The 22258-nt window shown below is 31.1% G+C and overlaps 1 protein-coding gene across 2 annotated transcripts in view; it reads right to left on the reverse strand.

Moving 5' to 3' along the window:
* Positions 1–21177, reverse strand: part of LOC114121912 (ETS-like protein pointed) — a 55827-nt gene extending 34650 nt beyond the window's left edge. The window contains exons 1-3 of one of the 2 annotated variants that reach the window (XM_050205574.1): positions 20563–21177; positions 16557–16922; positions 4928–5219 (exon numbers count right to left, since the gene is read on the reverse strand). In XM_050205574.1, coding sequence (XP_050061531.1) covers positions 4928–5219; positions 16557–16862 — 598 coding nt within the window. In that variant the 5' untranslated portion in view covers positions 16863–16922; positions 20563–21177. The remainder of the gene's footprint in view (positions 1–4927; positions 5220–16556; positions 16923–20562) is intronic. The other variant, XM_050205575.1, reaches the window with a different exon arrangement.
* Between the last annotated feature and the right edge of the window lie 1081 nt (positions 21178–22258).

The raw sequence follows: 22258 nt of genomic DNA on the forward strand, positions 1-22258 counted from the left end.
GTTTATTACTATACCTACTTCTGATAATACAATAAATAAATAAAAGTATATAAAACATGTATATTAAATAAATGAATAAATAAATAATTAATTTTGGCGTCCAGTTGAAAGGTATAACTGTACACTGGACAGGAACCAGAAAATCTGAACTGTCCAGGCGAAAACTGGACGGTTGGCAACCCTAAGTCAGATATTGTGTCGTCTGCAATCGTCAACGTGTACTCTCCGGGCGATTGTAAAATTCGCCAGAATATCGGTCAACAAAAAAGGTAACAAAAGGTCTATTGTAAACTCCACCAGTTTCAAAATTTGAAATCAAAAAATAAAATAACAGTGTTACAGGATGCAAAACAAGACTTAATTACTATGTAAGATACAAAATTTAGAATATTAACTTATAGCCGGTTGTTGCACCGTAACTGTATATCAGACATCTCTATTTGTATGGTATTAGGCTATCTAATGAACGGACATAGCCGATTATTGCACCGAAATGTAGACAAAATTCTTCGTTATCAGAAAATGTAAAAAAATTGGAGATAGCCGGTTCTTGCACCGGACCTTTCAATTGTATATCACATTATTTTAGTTTACATACATGACATAACTATATATTTTTAGATTATTAGGTATAACGATTATTTATTATGATTTAAATATTTAATATGAACGATATGATATGATAATTTTTTTTCTTATAATATATCATATTGATTTTATACTACAATAGTACTATGTACTTGATTTTCTTCACTGGTAGAGTTTACACGATGAACCCAATTTTACCGGTTTTTTTCAATGGAGCATTTTACAGTAAAAAAAAAAAGGGTACTTGTGTCGGAGTTTACGCCCCCGCCTGTACTCTCCTAACCGCGTGCGTATAAATCTGGTTTGTCGACTACCTGTAGTCTGTGTAGCCCGAGTGGATGATCTTTTTCGCTTGAAAAGGTTTTCACAAATATTATACTATATTTTATCGATATATTTATATCGTATATATATATGCGCATTATACGCTAGCCGAATGGTTTGTCACAGACCACAGTTGTATACTGTACAATAGGTATATAATATTTACGTTGACGCGTACGTTTGTCATTAATAACAACAATCGTCGTCGATCGGATATAATATACTTCGTATAATAGGGACGACAGTTCATAAATTTCAATACGGAGGTTTAGGCACGAACGCTGGTTGCTGTGCTTATTGTAACGTCGCTGCCCGGGCACACAAACATGTTGCCCGGCGTATACGTATATATATGTTTATTACGTAGCCCCGACAGGAAATGGTCAATAACAATATAAAAACGCTATTCGTCGTTATTCTCGGCACGTCACTATTAGTGAATATTATATATCTGCACAAACCTCGTATAATATTATAATATTATTGGTTAGTCACTATATAATACTTATATTATATACATATGTAATGCACAGTCGGTCGCTGCCATTACGCATGTCAATGAACGCATCGTGTGCTTCGATTTGTCATATAATATTATATCGTATCGAAACCGTCAATATCGCGTTGCACGGGACGGCGGTGTACGGAGGTAGATTTTTTAAACGTATTTGTAATCCGAAAACAACACGGTTTCCATTGATCGGTCGGAGGATCGTTCCACAACTCGTTCGACGGACGCGCGTTACGGGTCTCGCGTGAATGGAATATTTATGGGTTGTAAGAATCGCGTAGTCCGACTGTCGGACCTAAATAGACGAGCGCCATCTGCGTTGTAAACGCCTAACCGGATACCCAGACACGGACAGTAAACAATCCTCCGACAGGCAGCGTTGCGCAGCGGGCGGTGTGAGGTCCGATAGATGGCAGCACTATGTCGTTGTCGTCGTCTTTGCGGCGCGGCGTGCGCGTCGTTAGCGAACACGAATAATAAAACACGGCGTTTACAACACGACGTAATATTAAAATTTTGATTTTTACGTAGGTAGATAAATCGTAGATTTAGAAACTCGTCGCGCGGACATGGCGGCGAATGATGTGTATTACGGCCGAAACTATACGTGTAACTCGCGTTCGCACGCGTTACGGTATTTTGACCTATGGCGTAAGTCCTATTTGGGAGCCCAGATTGGGTTAAAATTGCGCGGCTAATTTCCATACACGTACGGGTAAATTATAATTATTTATATGCATCATAATGATCGTTTTGCGAGTGATGGTTTTTTTTGAGGATATTCAAATTTTTATAGTTTTTTTTTTGTTTTCGAGTAAAAAAAATCGACTGTAATTTGTCACTGCGGTGTATTTAGTGCCAAGAATAAGAAAACGAACGCGGTAAGAGTGTGACAATTTCGACACATTTTATATTTTACAACAGTTTACATATCATTACAATGTTACATAAATATTAAGTATAATATAATATCTACAAGATGTCAACGAGATTTCTTATCTATACCTTTCGTCAGGAGAACACAATGAAAACGCATTCGGCTTTGATTTTGAAGCAAATGTGCCTTCTTTAACGTGTTTTGTTATGAGGACGCTGCAGTGATGCACACACATATCATTATAGTCAAAACAGTGCGAAAAATAACTATTCGAGTTACAACAGTCAATTATAATTGAAATTTTGAGAAACCAAATTCATATAAACGTTACAGAAGACAGTATTTTCTGTACAGTAACTTCATTGTTTTCTAGATATTATCATTGTTATAATGATATAAAAATCTTGTAAAGTTCGAAAAACATAAAAATAATGAATTTTAAAACAATGATAGCTTTTTAAAACTAATGATATAAAAAATAAAAGCTAAGAGTCTACGCTACAGCAAATACTGTCTTCTTAAAGAATATATAGATATTATTTTTTCAACCAATAATATAGCTACTGTAGGATAATTATTTTTTTTGCGCAAAACCTATTTTTGTTTATGTAATATCATAATGAAGCGTGACAATCAAGAATAGTATTGACATAAGACATTTGCAAGTTGGGTGTTTTGATTGCTTTGAAGTAGGTAGTATTTAAATATATTTAAGGATTAAAATTTTAATATTGTCAAAATTGTATAAAAATTGCCGATATCAAACCCCTCAAAAAAGTATAGGTGTAACGTTCTTTTAATGTTATATTTATTATTAACATATTTTTATAACATTTAAAGAATAGCATATTGTGATAATCGACTTTTTACGATTTTCTATTAATACAATTTGTATTTGTATTTTAATTTTCTTTTAAACGCTAACGTTTGACTACAACTGTACTCATTATTCGACCGTTTTTAATTGTGATTTTAATTAATTGCAATGTTCGAAGCACTCCTCTACTCTTAATCGCTCCATTCTCTCATAACAGTTTCAAACGTACAAAACAATTTTTCTGTGTAAATATTATTAACGATATGGGTAACAGCGATCAACATAGCTATAATTTGTATTTGTTAAACAAACCGTTTGGTAGGTGTATCCTGTAATATTTAGATAGGTGAATAAGTGGATTTTAGTATACACTTTTCATATAGTTAATTAGTGTAAATATTTAAATATGAATCACTAAACCTACTTAAAACCGTTTATTTTCGTTTTGTATATTTTTGTTATATAACATATATTAATATACTGAGAATGTTATCAAACTTTAGTACAAAGGTTTGGAATGTTCTGCTCAAATAGTTAAATTTTTAGGTATATGGCATAATATTATATTAGGTATACATAGTATTGAGTACTAAAGTATACAATAGTATGATACGTTAGCATATATTATTATACTATCAAGTACTGAAACATATAATAAAATTGTCTTATTTTAAGCATAATTAAAAACAAGCTTATATTTAGAGCTAAGAAACATCTTTATACACACAGATAAATAATATTATATAATATAATATAACGGGTTAAAAAATAACAAGTTCAGTAATCGACAAAGGTAATATTTTTAAAGAAACGTTATATTAAAAAGTATTTTACGATATTGTATTTATAATTCTATTAAGAATTTTTTTTCTAATTCACCCGAAAATTTTGATTCAACGTGAAGTAGTCAAATTAAAGTATCTACGTAATATTATTATTATCAAAGTAATATCCTGTAAGTACCTATACCATCATATTGTTGGCGTGTATAATAAATCTATAACCATTCTGAAATTTCAGGGATAGCAAACAAAGGGACTATTAAAATATATTATAAATATTAACCTACATATACGGTATAAATTATGAACTATGATATATTATTTAAAAGTGATTGAATTAATCGTTTAGCTTGAGGGGCAAACAATATACATAGAAGAGACATTGTCCGCTCACCCAATTACTATATACAAGTCTGGAATAAAAGGACGTGGGAGTAACAAGTACCTACTCTTTATGTTTTTATATTAATAGGTATTATATTGGTCTCCCACTAATTTTACAAATTATTAATTACCTATTTATGTATTTATAAAATATACTACATAGCATAGTATAGTATAGTAATGCATATTTCTGAGGCTCTTTATGAACATGCATTTATGAAATATACCTATAATATTACCTAATTCCAACTTTGACAATATTATCTTTAAAACTGGAATACTCATGCATAATTTACATTTTATTAGGTCATAAAAAAGAATGGCAATGATCAGACACGGAAAAATATGAAACACGCTGTTACTTTCTATATTATATCAAACGTTACTCATTGAATTAAGTGTAAACTTAGGTACATCGCAAATATATGCATCTCCTAAAACCGGTAGAATTTGGTTATTTATATATACAATACACATTACTCATGAAAAATTTTATATATTGACCGTTACCCATTAAATAATATTGAGCATTTAATAGTACTAATTCTAATATTAAATACTATATACCGTAAATAATAGTTCAATACTACCATTAATAGGAAAGAAAAATTAGCGAAAAAATAGTTTTAATAATAAGTACATACCTAAAGAGTTTTCTGGATCGGAAAGATCACTTAGCGACGGCACTTTTTGAAGCATATTACATCCTTCTGTTGTATTATTGCTGTAGTTGGTCGTGATGCTTTTATAATCTTGCAATGAGTTGGGTTCTTGTTTAATAACTACAAGTCCTCCACAACTATTTTCACTAGTCACAGCTCCATTCATATCGTTTGTACTGCTAGTGCTATTACTGTTCAACATGATGGTTGAAGATACAGATGATGGCATCATATTTGGGCTACTTTGAAAATCTTCACCTCCAGAAGACATGTCCTGTAAACACAATTGATAGTTTTTGCTTAGAAATTATTTATTTAAGTTAATTTTTCACAAAATTGATAATTTAAAATGTAAAGTTTTATATTTACAATCTTTATGATAAATTAAAAATATAACTCGTAAGACTTTGCCTAAAAAATTGTATTAATACGTTATATAATCTTTATCGAATATTTATAGCCCAATAGTCCTGTAAATAGTGAAAAAACATTGCTGTTTAGTATAAATAGTAGTGTATAAGCACTATAAGCTTATAAATATTAACAAATAGTCCCGATTTAATGTATCTTCCTGATCTAACATATTATAGACTTGACTTAATAGTTAATTGTGTACTCCATCACTGCAAACACCACAACAATTTAATTATTTTTGGGTTTAGTACGTATTTTGAAATGATATATTATATGATAGCCTTTACTGGCTAGAAAACAATAATAAAATGAATAGTACATCTATCTAACAATAGAACAAATACTAGTTTGAACACTTAATAAACTATATATCTATTACCTATTGATATTAATTATCATTGAATTTTAAACTTAAGGTTACTAACTTATAAAGTTATAACAAACCTATGAGTACCTACTATATACAATTTATTTTACAAATATAACATTTAATCACTATTATTTTGTGCTAAGTCGTGTTATTTAGTTATTATAATATGAATATTTTTATGTACAGATATATATGTAAAGCTGTTTTCCACAAACATTTAAATATGTAGGAAGAAAAAATATAATTAAAATTATGTTAAAAAAAAATGCAATATCTCTCAGTGGTAATTACTAATTAGTGGTTAAACGATCACAAATTACAAATGATTGAACTACCAACTTTTAAAAATAGGTAACTTTAATTATATCATTATTATGAGTTTAATAAACTGTTTTTTTTTTTTGACAATTTATCTGAGCATATCGAAAGGATGGTACCATCACATCGATTTGTTATCTGTCTATTAAAATACGAACAATAAAGCAAATGTACATCTTTTATAGAACCAACATTGGTCTCTAGGTCAATATTTTATAGTTGATTGATCTATTATCAAATTAATAGATGAAAATATTATCTGTGACGTAGTTTTGTATTTTTTTTATGTTTTAATTTCGCTAAGAGGTTTACGTATTTATTTCAAATAAACATAACTTATACAAGCATTATACTTTAATAATAGTAAGGTAATGAAAAAAAAATCAATGTTACGGCTCATAAAATATTATCATCTCAACATCTGATAATGAACGAATAGTCAACTTTAAAATTTACAGGGAGTTCAGTGAGCAGTGACTCATACAAAATTGCACGTTATCACAAACAAAATCGTGAAAAAAAGATTTAAGAAATACACTATACAAAATTATAAGACGATATAAATAGTATTAAATTGAAATGTCTTAATGTATAAAATAAAATAAAAATTATCATTAAATTAAAAAACAATATTATGGTATAATACAAGTTTGATGTTATTAAAAATACTGTAGTACGTTTTATGTAAGTACATAGTGTTAAGGATTGTCACCTAATTATTAACCACTTACGTGAACAATCTAAAGTATTTTCTAAAATTAAATGCTCACAGAAAAATATAAATAATAAAGGCTTAGGTAATTTACTTATTGCAGTTTAGATTTTAGATTGTCTTTAAATATTGTTTACTGGGTACTTAATATTATATAATTGGGTAGATTATAATTTTAATTATTAGAATAAACAAAAATTTTAAATTTCAATTGATTCCACATTAAGATAAAATATTATAATAATTTATATACTTATACATTCATATAACTAAAAGGATTATTAAAACAACGAAGTAAAAAACCTCATTACTATAACATATATACATACTACACATAATATGTAATAAACATAAATATATATTAAGATACTGATAACATATATAATAGTAATCGAGTGACAAGATTTATAGACGTATGAACTATGAACCAATATTATAGGTTAGTAAATAATTCGTAGCATAAACAATAGGCATATTAAACTTGACGGGCTAAATTCATCAGTATAAGATTAACCGCGGCGGAGAAAAAAAAATTAAAATAAAAGTGTTTTATGTTGTTGAATAATATAATTTTATGCAGGTTATAATATACGCTCTCGCCACTTTAGCTCTAATTATGTTGCAACATAAGCCTAATATGAATAATATCTATACAGTTTAAGCTTATATATATGTTATATAATTGTAGGTGCAAATACGTAGTACATGATACTTAGGGATATTCGCCTACATCGCGCTCCGAAAATATTATGGTTGTTAATCTGTTATAACCTAACCTATTGGTAATATCTAAATTATGTGAATAATACAATTAATACTATATTGATATTTATTCTTGAAATTATATGGTGTTGAATAAATATAGTAACAATCATAATAATTTTACAGATAGGTATATATTATATTATGATATATAATAATAAACGTTATTATTAATTATTATATGGTGTATAATATAATATACGGTATATAATACTTTTATTGGAAAACAGAACAGTTCTTATCACTATTTTGAGTCTATAATAGGTATATTTTCTCGTTAATAAAACACTATTACAGACGCTGGTTTTGTATTATTATTTTTTTTAAACACAACCTATAAAAATAATTTTAAAACTAACTTAAAATTATTTATACAAAATGTAATAAAAACAAAAGAATTTTATTATAATAACCTCAATAGGTATATATTTAAACTTACAATTAATACTTAAATTTTAATTCAATTTTCTGATGGTTTAATAAATTTTATTCTAATCAAAACTATATTGACCTAAACAGAACACGAGTAGGTTTTTATGTATATAATAAATATGTATTATGTATAACTGTATAAGGACAACTGACAAGTGTATAATAGACATTATTCAATATTCATCAATAGAACAGATAATGTAAAAACCTAATCATATAAATTGTAATGAATGTTAATTTAGTGTTAATGGTCATTACTTATTAGTATTATTTTTTTTATGATTCAGCATTTAATAAACTTATGACTTTATGAGTTATATTCTAGAAATGTTTAATGACGTATACAATTTTCATACGTATCGAACTTGGTTATAAATATATGATAAAAAATATCATTACTCATTAATAACTATTTAAATATATATTTTATAAACAAACTGCAAAAAAGTTAAAAATAAAATAAATAGGTAGGTACTTACAAAAATATTAAAGTGAACGTATTTTGATATAGTTGTTGAGTATAACTAACAAAAATTATAAATTTATGATTATTAGAAAAAACTTGTAAAATGGTGGTTTTTTTTTATTAAAATCTAATAAATACATGAACGATAGAATGTAAATAGAAAATTGTGAAATTGGTTCGTAATTGTTATTAGAAATACTTTTCAAATAACATAACATAGTCAATGTATATATTTATACATTACTATAATATATACTACTGTGAATAAAAAAAAAAAATATAATTTTGTTTATTATTTTAGTTTTAACGTCCACCTCTGTGGTAACACTTCATATATCTGATATTTGGTTTTCTAAACGACCTATATAAGTTTTTTCTGTAGATAAACTGCTATAGCAAAAACATAAAAATAAGATAATTAAAATATTTTTTGTTAAAAAAATGTTTTAAATGGTATTTTATATAAAAACGCCAACTATAGATAATATAATATTGTACAGCAAAACTATACTATTACGGTAAACTATTCTACTAGTACGCACATGCGATAATTTTTATTTTTCGAAAAAAAAGATGTTCTAATTAAAAAATTCCTCGCGCCGCGTATGCGCGAAATGCGAATGCTCCGGCATTGCATAATTAGTACGTATAAATTTAAACTTTCTAAAAAAATGTAAAAAGTCGGGGGTATTCGTCGATCGGCTGCAGATCAAAACAAAATTAATTGTTTAAATTGGATGTAATTTTTCAGTCTAGACCATTGATTTTATTCATTAACGAACAATATACGCTATACACACGGGCCCACAATATTACTATGTATATTATTCGAAAAAGTAATGATGATGATGATAACAAATGCACTGTGTAAAATCATCGTTCGGGATAATAATATTATACTTCGATTAACCGGCGGCGGCGGCGGGCCGCGGTGGCTGCACATAGTACCTGTCCGTTATCTCCGCTGTATAAGCGCATATTACAATATATAATATTAACATAATAAGACACGAGGAACACGGGAGCGATCCATTATGCATATTATCATATATTATATTATTTATAATAATATCATTATGAGTGTAGTGTGTGTCGTAGTGGAAGCATATTCAGTTGTACGTCGCGCTTGGTACAACTGTAGCAGCAGGTCGTATAATACACACACATAGACGCGTTATTGTGTAGTGCGGTCAAATTCACCTTGTGTACTACACACACACACTCACGCACGCGCTCTAGCACGTAAATAATATTATATAGATATATATATATATATATACGTGTAATGATAATAATGATAATAATAAAATAATACACGAAAACGTTACACACCAAGAATATCGGGGCGGGGGGGAATCGAATAAAAAAGAAGGGATAGAACAAGGTCGGCGCGCGGACGACTACAACTACCAACTCTATGAATGAACAACAGCTGCCCCGCCGCCGCCGCCGCTGCAGTGTGTGGGAACGCGTGAGTGCGAGTGCGCGCGAGCACGCTCCTCTCCGTATACAGCGTGTGAAACGCATACGCACACACATGCCGAGCCAGAGAAAATAATGTAGAACACCGCGGACGCTGCCTAGACCGTGGCCGCCACCGCGTGTGGTGTTCCAAGAGAGAGAGAGAGAGAGAACTCTGCTGCTCTCGTGAGCTCGGCGGCGGCGGCGGCAAACGGGATGGTGAAAAAGAGCGTGGCGAACGAGGGAAGGAGCGGGATGGAGGGGTGACGGTGCGTGCGAGTGCGTGCGAGAGCGGTGTCGGCGGCGGCGATGAATGAATGAACGTCGACGACGGCAAGGAGTAGGCCGCCCCGGCGGACCCGATGAATGAACGCGGCGAACGAACGGCGAATGAATGAATGAACGACGAAAAAAAAAAATTACTCCTAGTTGGCCGCCGACCACCTGTGCATGTGTGTACGTGTGTGAATGTGTGTGTGTGTGTGTGTGTGTGTGTGTGTGTGTGTGTGTGCAACGGAAGAGTGAAAATAAAACTATACACTCGATATATACGTTAAATTAATATAATATACAATTACCTACTCTATATGCAGGTACTGTATATAAGCGATACCCCGTGCCTTTGGTGGTGGTCGGATGCCCGGATAGAACTATCGTCTCATATTATGTAATGTGCCGATTTCAGTTTTTTTTTTTTTTGTTATTTCAAAAATATTTTGTCCGGCAAAAAACGATCGACGCGACGAGATGACGACGACAAAATTAAACACGACCCAGTTGGTTATAGTTATTAAACGGGACGCGGTCCGGTTTGATGGAAAGGATAAGGCGGGACGTAATTGAAAAAAAAATCCTGGTAGCAGAAGCTACGAACGGACGGGTCGCGAGGTCCCCTATAATGGCTATAATATTATTATGACCGGTGTACTCGTCGGCCTTTGGCCCCAGTTGATTCGGTTGCTGGGAACGAATTGATTTAATTGAATTACCACCACCACGCGACGCGGAGAAGCTTTGTCACTAAAATTAACCGAAAGAATAGATGAATATTATTATTATTATTATTTAACTGTGCAATAAAAATGTGCACACAAAAAGTAGGTGGATTGACGAAAATGAAAATATGAGATAATTTTACCGTGAGTAATATAATATAGACAGTATAGTAGCAATGAATCAAATCAAAACGGTTGGTCAGCAAACACAAGTAAATTATTATATTTTCTATTTTTTTTCTTTTCTGTCATTGTTTGTATATTTTCAGTTTATTTAATAGCTAGTCCACAGTTCGTCGCTATTAATGATGACGAATGTGTTAAAATTATATTATTGTTTTAATCATCCATCGAGTGGAAAAAAAATGATATTAGTTTAACACGTACGTATAAAAAACATATATAATATGTATATTATGATTAGTATAACACAGAAATTTCAAACACCATAACATGAAAAGTCAAAAGAGTAAAATAGGTTATCATCATACAAACTATACCACTAACAGCATAATGAACAATCCTTGTATATAAAAACGGAGAAGAATACTGAGAAAACACATGTAACAGATATTAGACACCAAACGGGCGTTTCATTTTACAAATAAGTAAGAAGACAAAAGTGGTGGCGCTCGTTCTTTATTATGCTTATGGTGATTAAAAATCTTGTTTTTTTATTATAAACTATTGAAGATCAACTGTTCTGGATAGTGTAACCAAAAAACAGTTCTTAAATAAATTCCATAAAATAATAATGAAAAAAAAATATATACTATCTAATATATTATAAACAAGCCGAGTAGAAAGAAATATTGTCCAATCTAGTAAACAGTACCTATATTATAAACTATTAAACTAGGATACTTGGTATATATTAAACATTTATACTAATAAATGAGAAAAAAATTATACTTAATATTGCGACCAAGTTTACTCATGTTCACAGCCCATGTTCTATACTTCTATAGTTCTATAATATCATGTCTAATGATAGCCAAGCCCATGATAATATATTGTATACACATTTAATACGCGGGCATAAGCTTATATTATACATATACATAGGTGGTAAATGCTTATGTATATGTATGCTATGTATTCTAAAAATAGTACCCATCTTGATCATAACGAAACTACACACTATACAACACTATCGCTATTCGCTACCACCTCCAATTTTCAAAGCCCACGCTTACTAACATATTAATTTAAATAATCCGCAGTTACTGTAACGTTTGGTGTTGGTTTGATAACGATTATTAAAAAAATATTATTATTATTCAATGTTATTATTTTAATCTATACATTTAATGAAAATAAAAAACAAAACTAAACAATAACTTTTAAAAGATATTTTGGTTATCCGACAGTTCTATGTCTTTAGATCTTGAAGTAAAATATTTATTATTTTATAATTATTTTCAATCGCATGCAGTTGCAAGAGTATCGTCAACAGCGCCATCAGAATTTAAAGCGAGACTAAATAATGAAAATTCGACGGAACTTGGCTACAATCCAAGTGTGAACGTATAATATACAAGTGTGTGTGAGCAACGTTATTGCTGTTGCTATACAGATAGTCGCTCGTTATGTGTTTCACACAAGACTCGTTTTACATATTAATATAAACATTATTATATTATGATATTATAACAGGAATAATATAAGTGAAACTAATCTTAGGTGAATAGGTAATATAATTATGTAATATAACTAATAATATGATAAAAGGCTGCTAGATAATAATATTATAAAGTTCTACATTATTATTAATTATGGAATGATCACAATTCCATTAACACGATTTCCAAGTATTATGTATGATTTCGAGAGACTATCGAAGTTAATAGATTATTTTGTAATCAATTAAAATAGTAAATCAGGCTTATTACAATAATACTATGTAGTGTGTTATAACATAATGTTAAAAGAGTTATTTTCATTGAACTGTACAGTTTAGGAGCGTTAAATATTTTATATAAATAAAACGCAAACGCATATTGTGAATACAGCAGCATCAACAAGCAGCATTACAACAACTATAGTCTGTAACAACGGCGGTGTCTGGTAGGTACTCTGGTAGTGTGTAGGAGTCGTTACCCAGTCATCACAGCTGTTTCTACTGAACAACCATCATCAACGCACCCTTTCACCACAGAAGATAAGAAATGTTATTTTTGTTTAATTTATAATTAAAATCTTTTTGTATTCATGGAATTTTATATTTTCGATTCACCTATCAAAATTGTAACTAAATAAAAATGTTTATAATATTTTGTACAATATTATTGTTTAATAAAACAATATCATCTGATTTCATATTTAAGAAACATTATTATTCGATTTGGCCATTCGAGACGTCGAATACTCAAATACAATATCTGTTGTTCTTGGTACAAATAAAATATTGAAATTTCATAGACATAACTATACACGGTTTAAAACAATAATAAAATAACGCGATTGAAATTCATAGGATTAACGATTATTGAATCCGTCAAAATTCTATGAGATTTTAATATTCATAGCGTGTACAGCTCATGTAAACTACTCGTCGTCCAGACATGTAAAACAAAGAAAATATAAAATACCCTAAGAGACCGAGATTATTCATGTACGTAACGTGTATATTAAAAGATCCATTCATTATTATTCACCGCCACCACTACTATCATCGTCCACCATCAACAACACCACCACCATCTCCGTCACAATGCATATAATAATAATAATAATACGTGTAGACACAATATATGCTAATAGCTAATACATGGGTATTTTACAATATAGGTACCAATGACACCCTTGATCAAAAAATTGTTTTACATACTCGGTAATATTATTCAAGCGAATTTGAAAAATGAAGAATAACAATCAATACATTATACATACAACAACAACAAATAAAATAATTTGTTGCGTAAAATTCTGGACTCTGATGAAATACGGATTATCAGTCAATCTATATTATTCAATTATTGGACCAAATACAAAATAACATGGCTCAGAACTACGGGAATTGTAAATTACTACAGACAGCACAAACAATGTATTTAAATTTTAAACTACTTAGTATAGCAATTTCGTCAATTTTATTTCACAGTCGTATATCTATCAGAGTAATATATAGATTGTGCTTATAAATATATTTATGTTTAAATAGATATATTCAAAGTAAAATACATATATTCTAGCAACGTACTAATATACTATATGTAGAATATGATATACATTTTTTTATGCATGATAATAACAAATGATATTTCTTCTTTCGTCAGCATTATTTTTATTATTAGTACCCACTTGATACACACAAACTGAAGATCTAAAGATTAAATGAGTCGCCCCCGACATCATAATTTCGTTTTTTATTATTATTATTATTTTTTTTTTTTTTAACGAGTTAAATGTCGCTATTCTATAGTGATTGTTATTTAAAAAACCGGAAATGTCTTTTCTCGCGCCGGCGGAACACGTTATTAGTATCATAGCCGTTGTAATAATAACAACAAGACATTATAATACTACAAGATTGTTGAGGAGACCGTAACGCCGCTGTTTCACTATTACAATATACTTAATATATAGGGATGGATGCGGCCGGTTTAGTTTGGTACCCTTCTGATAACAATAATAAATCTTTTTCACTCCCGCTTTTGATTTTTCTGTATCATCTGTTACGTTGCTACTGTCTACGTTGTTTTTATTGTCAACGCTATAGAATCATCGTTCGTTTCCTTTGCTCATATTAATTTTTTTTTTAAAGAATCTAATAATAACAATCGTCAGTATAAGTGGCGTGTATACGTTGTTATTATTGTTATTCCTGCAATACTTCCTGTAAGTAACGGTCAGGTGAATGAAGATAGAAAAACCGGATGCACACAGCACCGCATCACCAACACCGGATGGACTACGGTCGCAGAAGTTAATATATTATACTCAGTCACGTAATTATTAAAATAATAATACAAATAACTATTTAATATTATAATTTATTAAGTATTATCCTGATCGTGTAACTTGGCAAAATGTATGTTTTTAGAGTTGAGAGAAAAAACTATATCTTTTTTTTAAAATGTGAATTTTTTAAATCAAATTTTTTCTATTCATTTTATAATTATTGACTTTTCAAATAATAATTTACAGAAATTTTGTAGAACTGAAAAGTTATTATTTTTTATCTGGCTTAATAAAACTTTATGAAATAGAAAAATATTATTTTCCAATCTACAAAATTAATTATTGTTTTATCTAAACATTTATATTTTAAACCAAACTGGAAGTATGAATTTTAGAACCCGACAAATTAATAATACATATAATATAAGTATAATGATATATTGTACATTATTTCGTCATCTAAATGTATTAATATTTAATACTATATTTTCAGTGTAATACATAGATATAGATGTGTTTAACTATTTTGTATCTGAATTAAAAATATTTTTTTAGAAGTACAATATGTATCTAAACAATTGGTTGAGTGGTATAGTATAATAACTTAACTTTGTAATTGAGGTTAATGAGAACTATCCTTGAGAGAATCCTACATACCTGATGGGAAATAATTTATTAACAAGTTTAAGTTAATAATACTGAGTGACAATAAAATATATGACCCATCTCATTTCGTCACGTCAATATAGAATAATTAATCGAAATATTCATTCAAGCGTATATATATAATGTAGTTATCATGCAATTACGCAAACTTACGAGTAACGAAAAAAATAACAAATTGTAAAACTCTACTAACTTTTGTCAACTGCACAGAATAATTATGTATTATAATTTATAACAATACATTTTATAGCAACGATAAACTATTGAAATCTGATTCTGATCTAGAACTAAAATTTTTACATTTAACTTAAAAAAAAAAAAAAAATAATAATAATAATAATCAAAAAAAAAAGTTATAAAATCAATACATATTTATTGATTTATTCAGAATCAAAATTGGTAAAAAATAAATTACTTATTCCTTAATGTATGACTAAATACAATGAGATTATAGCATTGTTTTTATTCTATTGAGAAAATAATTTTTTTCAATTGCCTTCAACACACGAGGACAATACTATTATTAAAATAATTAAGGTAAGTCACAATTGGACCATCCGATAATTACATTATTACAAGCAGCATTACTTTATTGAATAGAATTTGTAATAGATAAAATAATGTCAACTAATATGATCAAATTAGTCTCATATATCAATATATTTATATTTTATAATGACTATAATTGCATATAATGATACTAATTAGTATTAAATACTCTTATGAATAATTATTAGTGAAATATTAAAAACATTGGCAGGTTTAAAATAACATTGATAAAAACTAAGAAATATAAAAGTTAATTTTAAAATTTACCATGTAAGTAAAAGCATTTAATGGAGTACACTAAAAAACACTTAAAATGTTTATTATAAGTTATACTTATGATTACTATTTAATATTTATTACTATTGATGAGTAGACAGTAGTTTGGTTTATCGAACTGATAAATATATTGTAATAAGTACTATCAACTAATATAAGAGCAACTATAAGTTTTTAGTTCTTAAATTTTGGTAAATTTGTCTAAAATGAGAAGTATATGCTATTCAAGAAATAACCAATAGTTGACTAAGAATTTATTTAAATAGTCAAAATGAATATGTACTTACTGAACGTAGAGAAATGGTATCTACATCACACGTTAAATCTCTAGATAGTTCAGAATTTCTAGTCCATCGTTCTGCGTTTTTACTATTACGAACTTTGTTTGATGATGTCACAATATTGTCAAGTATTCTCTGGTGTGGCAGGCACTGAGATTGTTGATGAGTCACTACTGATGTTTTGTCACAGTCGAGCCAACTTTTAGTATCTAATTGAAGTTGATGTTGTGCGTTCTCTGGATAAAAAGCTCGGTCAGTGTCGTCGTCGTAATAGCACGACGAATAATGTTTGAAGTCTTCGTCAGAGTCCATACTACTCTAACCCGGTATTAGCCACTGTTTTTAGTGACCACCGGTGGTATGATTGTTCACCTGTTGAATAAAATAAAGTTGGTTAAATTTTACCATTTATTTTGTTTGTATTAATATTTATTAGGTAATAATATGCCAGTGGCGGCGCTAAGCGTGGGCGGTGTGGGCCATTACCCATGGCCTCGTATCTTAAAGGGCCTCGCGTTCTTTGTTACTTAAAAAATTTTTACTAGAAATTTTTTTAAAAAAGACCTCTTTAAGTCTACTTCGTCCACATACAAATTTTACCTCGCCCCGTCACTGTAATATGCAAATTTAAGTTTTAAAAAAAGTAACTGAAAAACAGTGAACATTTTTTTTAATAGAAAATATTCATTGCCACTGGAATATTGGAAAATGATTACTGAAATCTTTATTTTTATGCATTACTGTGAACAACTTTATTTGAAAGAAAACCTTTGAATAAGTTCAAGTATTAGAGTAATTAAAAGAAATGACTACACTTTTCCTAATTACTAACACAAAAAAATAATAATAAATATAATTTTCAAAGACAAATAAAAGTAAATAATTTAAAAACTTAAATATTTATTGACTATCGAGTTTTTGGTAAGATTTTATAACATTATATATTATTTATATAGTTGCTTTGTGTTTTGAACAGAAAGTTTAATAAACATAAAATGCAATAACCCTACGTTTTTGTAATTGAATATAGAACACATTATTATATTCAGGGTAGAAGTGTGGGAAATTGTGGTTTTCCGTGTTAGCCATATGGAAAAACATGAAAGTAATATGTTTTCTGTAACTTATACTCTATATGTATAGTATAGAAAGGCATTTATAGGTAAAAAATGATTTCATCGTCATCATTCAAATAAAACATTTAAAATATTGTTGTCATTGATAATGAATTACCTATTGAGTATTTGAGTTTATATTAGGGATTATAATAACAGATCATATATTTTGGCATGCAACATAAACGCATTTGCGCAAACAAAATCAACAACCCATCAACGGGTACGAAACGCGTTATGGGTATTTTTTTCGGCACAAAGAATTCGTCGCCGTCGTCTCTTGTAGTACACAATAAGTAATAAGCATAATATTCCCAAAACCACACACACACATCCCTTTTTTACGCGGGCGGCTCGGTTAGCCATAATATTATTCTCCCACGAATCTCTCCTGTCTACCATCGTGAGCATACATACACACACACATACACACATATGCTCGGCTATATATATTAGTTTGCCTCTCCGCCCGCCCTTTCGTTCTCTGTATATTTCTCCGACACACGCGGTCGTCTCTCGTTTCTGTCCCCACCGACCCCGTCCCCGACGGGTTATCGTCACCGAACGAAAGAGACTAGGTCTACGACGACGACAACGATGGCGACGACCGGTTGCACACGCATGTACGCACGCACGCACGTACAAATGTGTAAGGAAAACGGCACTCTCTATATAATATATATACTATATATTATGAGCCTTCTGCTCTCCCTCGATTATAATACACACACATATAAAGTCTTCTCCTCACTAATAGGAGATATAGCTGCAGAGTAGTAGTACTAGTGGTGAAACTGTGTGGTGGTTGTAGTAGTGCATACTGCATAGTAAGTAAGTACGGGTACGCGCCATGGTTAAGTAACACGATACTTGAATGGGTGATATCGCTATAGACGGCGAGACACATGGAAAGAGAGAGAGAGAGAAAGAGTGTGTATGTGTGTGTGTAAGAGAGAGAAGGGGGAGAAAGAAACAGATATAGTGAACGAGCGAGAGGGATCGAGCGAGAGACTTCGGAGGCGACGACACGGAGGGGTACAACACTACCCACTGAACGTAGTAGACGGATATTGTAAGGAAAAAAAAACGACACACGACGCCGTTTTTGTGCTGCTTCCCAGATGACGGTCGAGTGTGTGTATGTTTTATGTATGTGTGTGTGTATGTGTGTAAAAGAGTAGATACTTGGCATGACAGCAGCACCAGCAGCAGCAGGTGTGCAGAAGGACGACTACGTCATCGGTTGTATATAATATTACAATGCGTATAGGTGGTACGTTCTAGGTGGTAGTATAAGAGATATATTATGCGATGTATACGGGCGTGATCTATTGGGACAAGTATAAGAGGCAAGGGTTTTTTTTTTATTTTTATTTTTTGGATTATTGGATTTCACTCGTATATTAGAGTTTAGCACACTGATTCCATTGATAAAAAAAAAAAAAAAATGAAAAACAAACAGTTTCATAGACTCAACTTCATAATATTTTAGTTGCTTTGTCTATGGTGTATTATAGTGGATGGTGTAAGTAAAAGTTGAAGATAAAACTATAGTATTTCAATTATTTCGAGATAATAAGAATGAAGTTATTTTGAACAATCCAAACTACAAACTATATTTACCGTCGTAAATTGCATAATGTTTTTAATTTTTTTTTTATCTATACAACATTTTAATAGTTTATATCATAAATTGTAAAATTGATTAAGACATTTGTAACATATTTTTATACCTATGATTTTCGTAAAATAATTAAATTTTTTAATGTCCGATAAAGTGTACAAATCAAATATAAATTATTTTTTTAGTAATATCCACAAAAAAGTACCCTGTAAGCCTTTGATATTTGATATATTGATAATCTAACCTAATCAGCACTATCTTGCCCAAATGGTTAGTTATGTAATATTGTAAAATTTAAAATAATGTTTTGCACGTTATGTTAAGCCTGAATGATTATTAACACTTAGAAAAATACTGGAGAATATTATCAGATAAGAATATTAAAATTATGCTATTACCTTCCTCCAGATGTTTGGATGGCTCACGAGGACATAATATATTCAAGAATATTGATGAATTATTTTAATGAAAAAAACATCAACCAAATGAAAACAATGACCCTGGTGCAGGGACTAAATTTGAATAATTATTTACCTATTATATTTAAAATATAAAATAATAACTGCAGTTATACAATTTAAATAATTATCACAATAAATTAGAGGATCTTAAAAATACACCCAAGTCCAAAATTGTATGTATAATTCAATACAAATATTAAATATTATGCTCCAACTATAGGTTAAATTAGTAGAGATAGATTTAGCATGTAAATTATTTTTGAATGTACAAAAATATTACAGTACATTTGACAATCTAACCTGACAATAGAGCTATAAAGGTAATAATTACCTAATAATTTGAAAATACATGATTTATAATGATACTTGCCATTTGGTTGAGATACACTATCAGATAGTACATACATCAGATACATACTAGTAGTGTTTAGTGTTTAGTGGTGTGTTGTACACTCGTGCTGTCGTAACAATTAAATATTATAGATAAGATAACTGATACACGAGTTAATTATTTTGGTACAACCAACAGGTGTAAGATGTTTTATCGCTTTAATGGACGGGTGGTCAACGTTTTATTAAAAATACGTTCAATATTCAGCGTATGTGTTACGTATTATTTGTAATTTTTCTGTTTTCACCACAAATCACGATAGTATAAATGTATTATAGCAACAAGAATGTGTAAAATGTATAATATTCTAACGAATAATGATAAAAACGCTGACTTAGTGTAACAATAAATTATAATAACACAAGTTTGCCAAACTGTCAAAGTAGGTGTTAGGTACTTAAAAAAATGCAAAAAATGTTACCTATATAACTCGAGTCAACTGTAATCTGTAGGGCAGCAATATACAACAGCAACAGATGAATATTCGAAACAAACAACAACAACAATAATATTGTTATGAAACGAATTGGTGACCGTCTCGTGTTGTCGCACTACCACGGACGGTGTAATATTTGATCTGGCGATTTCATTGTCAACATTCGCATTGGCGATACGTTTTTAAATCACGGATTAACATTTTGCTACATACGTCAGTATGTACTACGTTAAACACACTCGGTCGAGAAAACAATGGATGGATTTTCAAAAAAAAAAACGGTCGAACAAACAAATTTGCGAGTAAATAATACGTGTATATATTGTACACCAGATCGAAAGAGATAATAAAACGGTTAATTATCGTGTTAAATACGAGAGTAGTCGTAGTAAATCCAAAACGTCGTCGAGTGGCGAGAAAAAATTTGAAAAACGAAACCGGACCGATGCGTGTGCGCGATAATAACCGCGCAACCGACAAGTGTATATGTGATATTATAATATTTTTATTATGTACGCTCGCTGACGACGCGCAACAAAAGAGACGGCACGGCAAAGACTACGGGCACGGCGGCGGCGAAACGATGAATGAGACGGACCGCGGACGTCGTGTCGTGGTAGAGGCGGCGGCGGCGGCGGCGGCGGCTACGAGTATTGCTGTTGGCCGGCTTCCAGTCGTCGTCGTCGTCGTCGTTCTTCGGCCGAGCCGTTCGGCGGCCGTGTGTGACCGTATGTGTGTGTGTGTGTGCGTGATGGTGGGGTGGCGGGGAGCCGCAGTGTTTTAATAATAATAATAATAATGACGACGACTACGATGCGAGTCGTTGGTGTGTATATTATATTATATTATTACGTGTACCATATAACGACGATGATGGAGTATTAAAAACGCAAACGGCGGCGATGACCGTTATCCACCAGATGGCGGACCGCGCGCGCAAACAGGTCTCTCGGAAACACGACACGCCGCCCGGCATCGTCGGCCGCCGATATTTTTGTTCCGGCGAAACGCGTAGAACACGGCATAGTACCGACCGACGGCTCTACGCGATTTCAGCGCACGCGCGCGCGCGCGCGAACCGATGAATGAATGAACGGACGGGCGGGCGGGCGGGCGGCGGTGGCTGTAGGTAAGTCTCTGGTCGTCGCGGCGCGCGTAGGTACCGAAAAGCCATCGCGCCGATTCCGTAACCCGTTCGTTTAGGTCTGTCGGTCGGTGTCTGGTCGACGCGACGGTGTCCGGCCGATCTCGCATAAAATTATTGCGGTATAAGTACGGTCGCACCGTTATATACATACGCGGTTGTGGTAGACTTATATAAGTTATAACCATTAACTGGCGATTACTGCAACTGCTGTAGTGTTCCGAAAGAGTCACCGAATGCCCCGCCGCAGCTGCCCACAGTATAATAATATTATTTTAACTGCGACTATTTAATAATATTTTAATACATAATATATGTGCGTGTAAAAGTATTAAACACGGCTGCTGCTGTCTCCTTTTATTACGACACGTTATATGGGTACGACCGCAACAGGTATACCTCCTCTACATAATATAGGTACCACTGCGACAGGTACTTACTCCGAGTGTCGCGTCCGATTCTATTGTGAACAAATCGATTTTAAATTATATACAGAAGCACTTGTGTGTACAATAAATATGTGCACCGGAATTGAAC

This window comes from Aphis gossypii, chromosome X (assembly GCF_020184175.1).
Source record: "Aphis gossypii isolate Hap1 chromosome X, ASM2018417v2, whole genome shotgun sequence".
NCBI classification, from domain to species: Eukaryota; Metazoa; Arthropoda; class Insecta; order Hemiptera; family Aphididae; genus Aphis; species Aphis gossypii.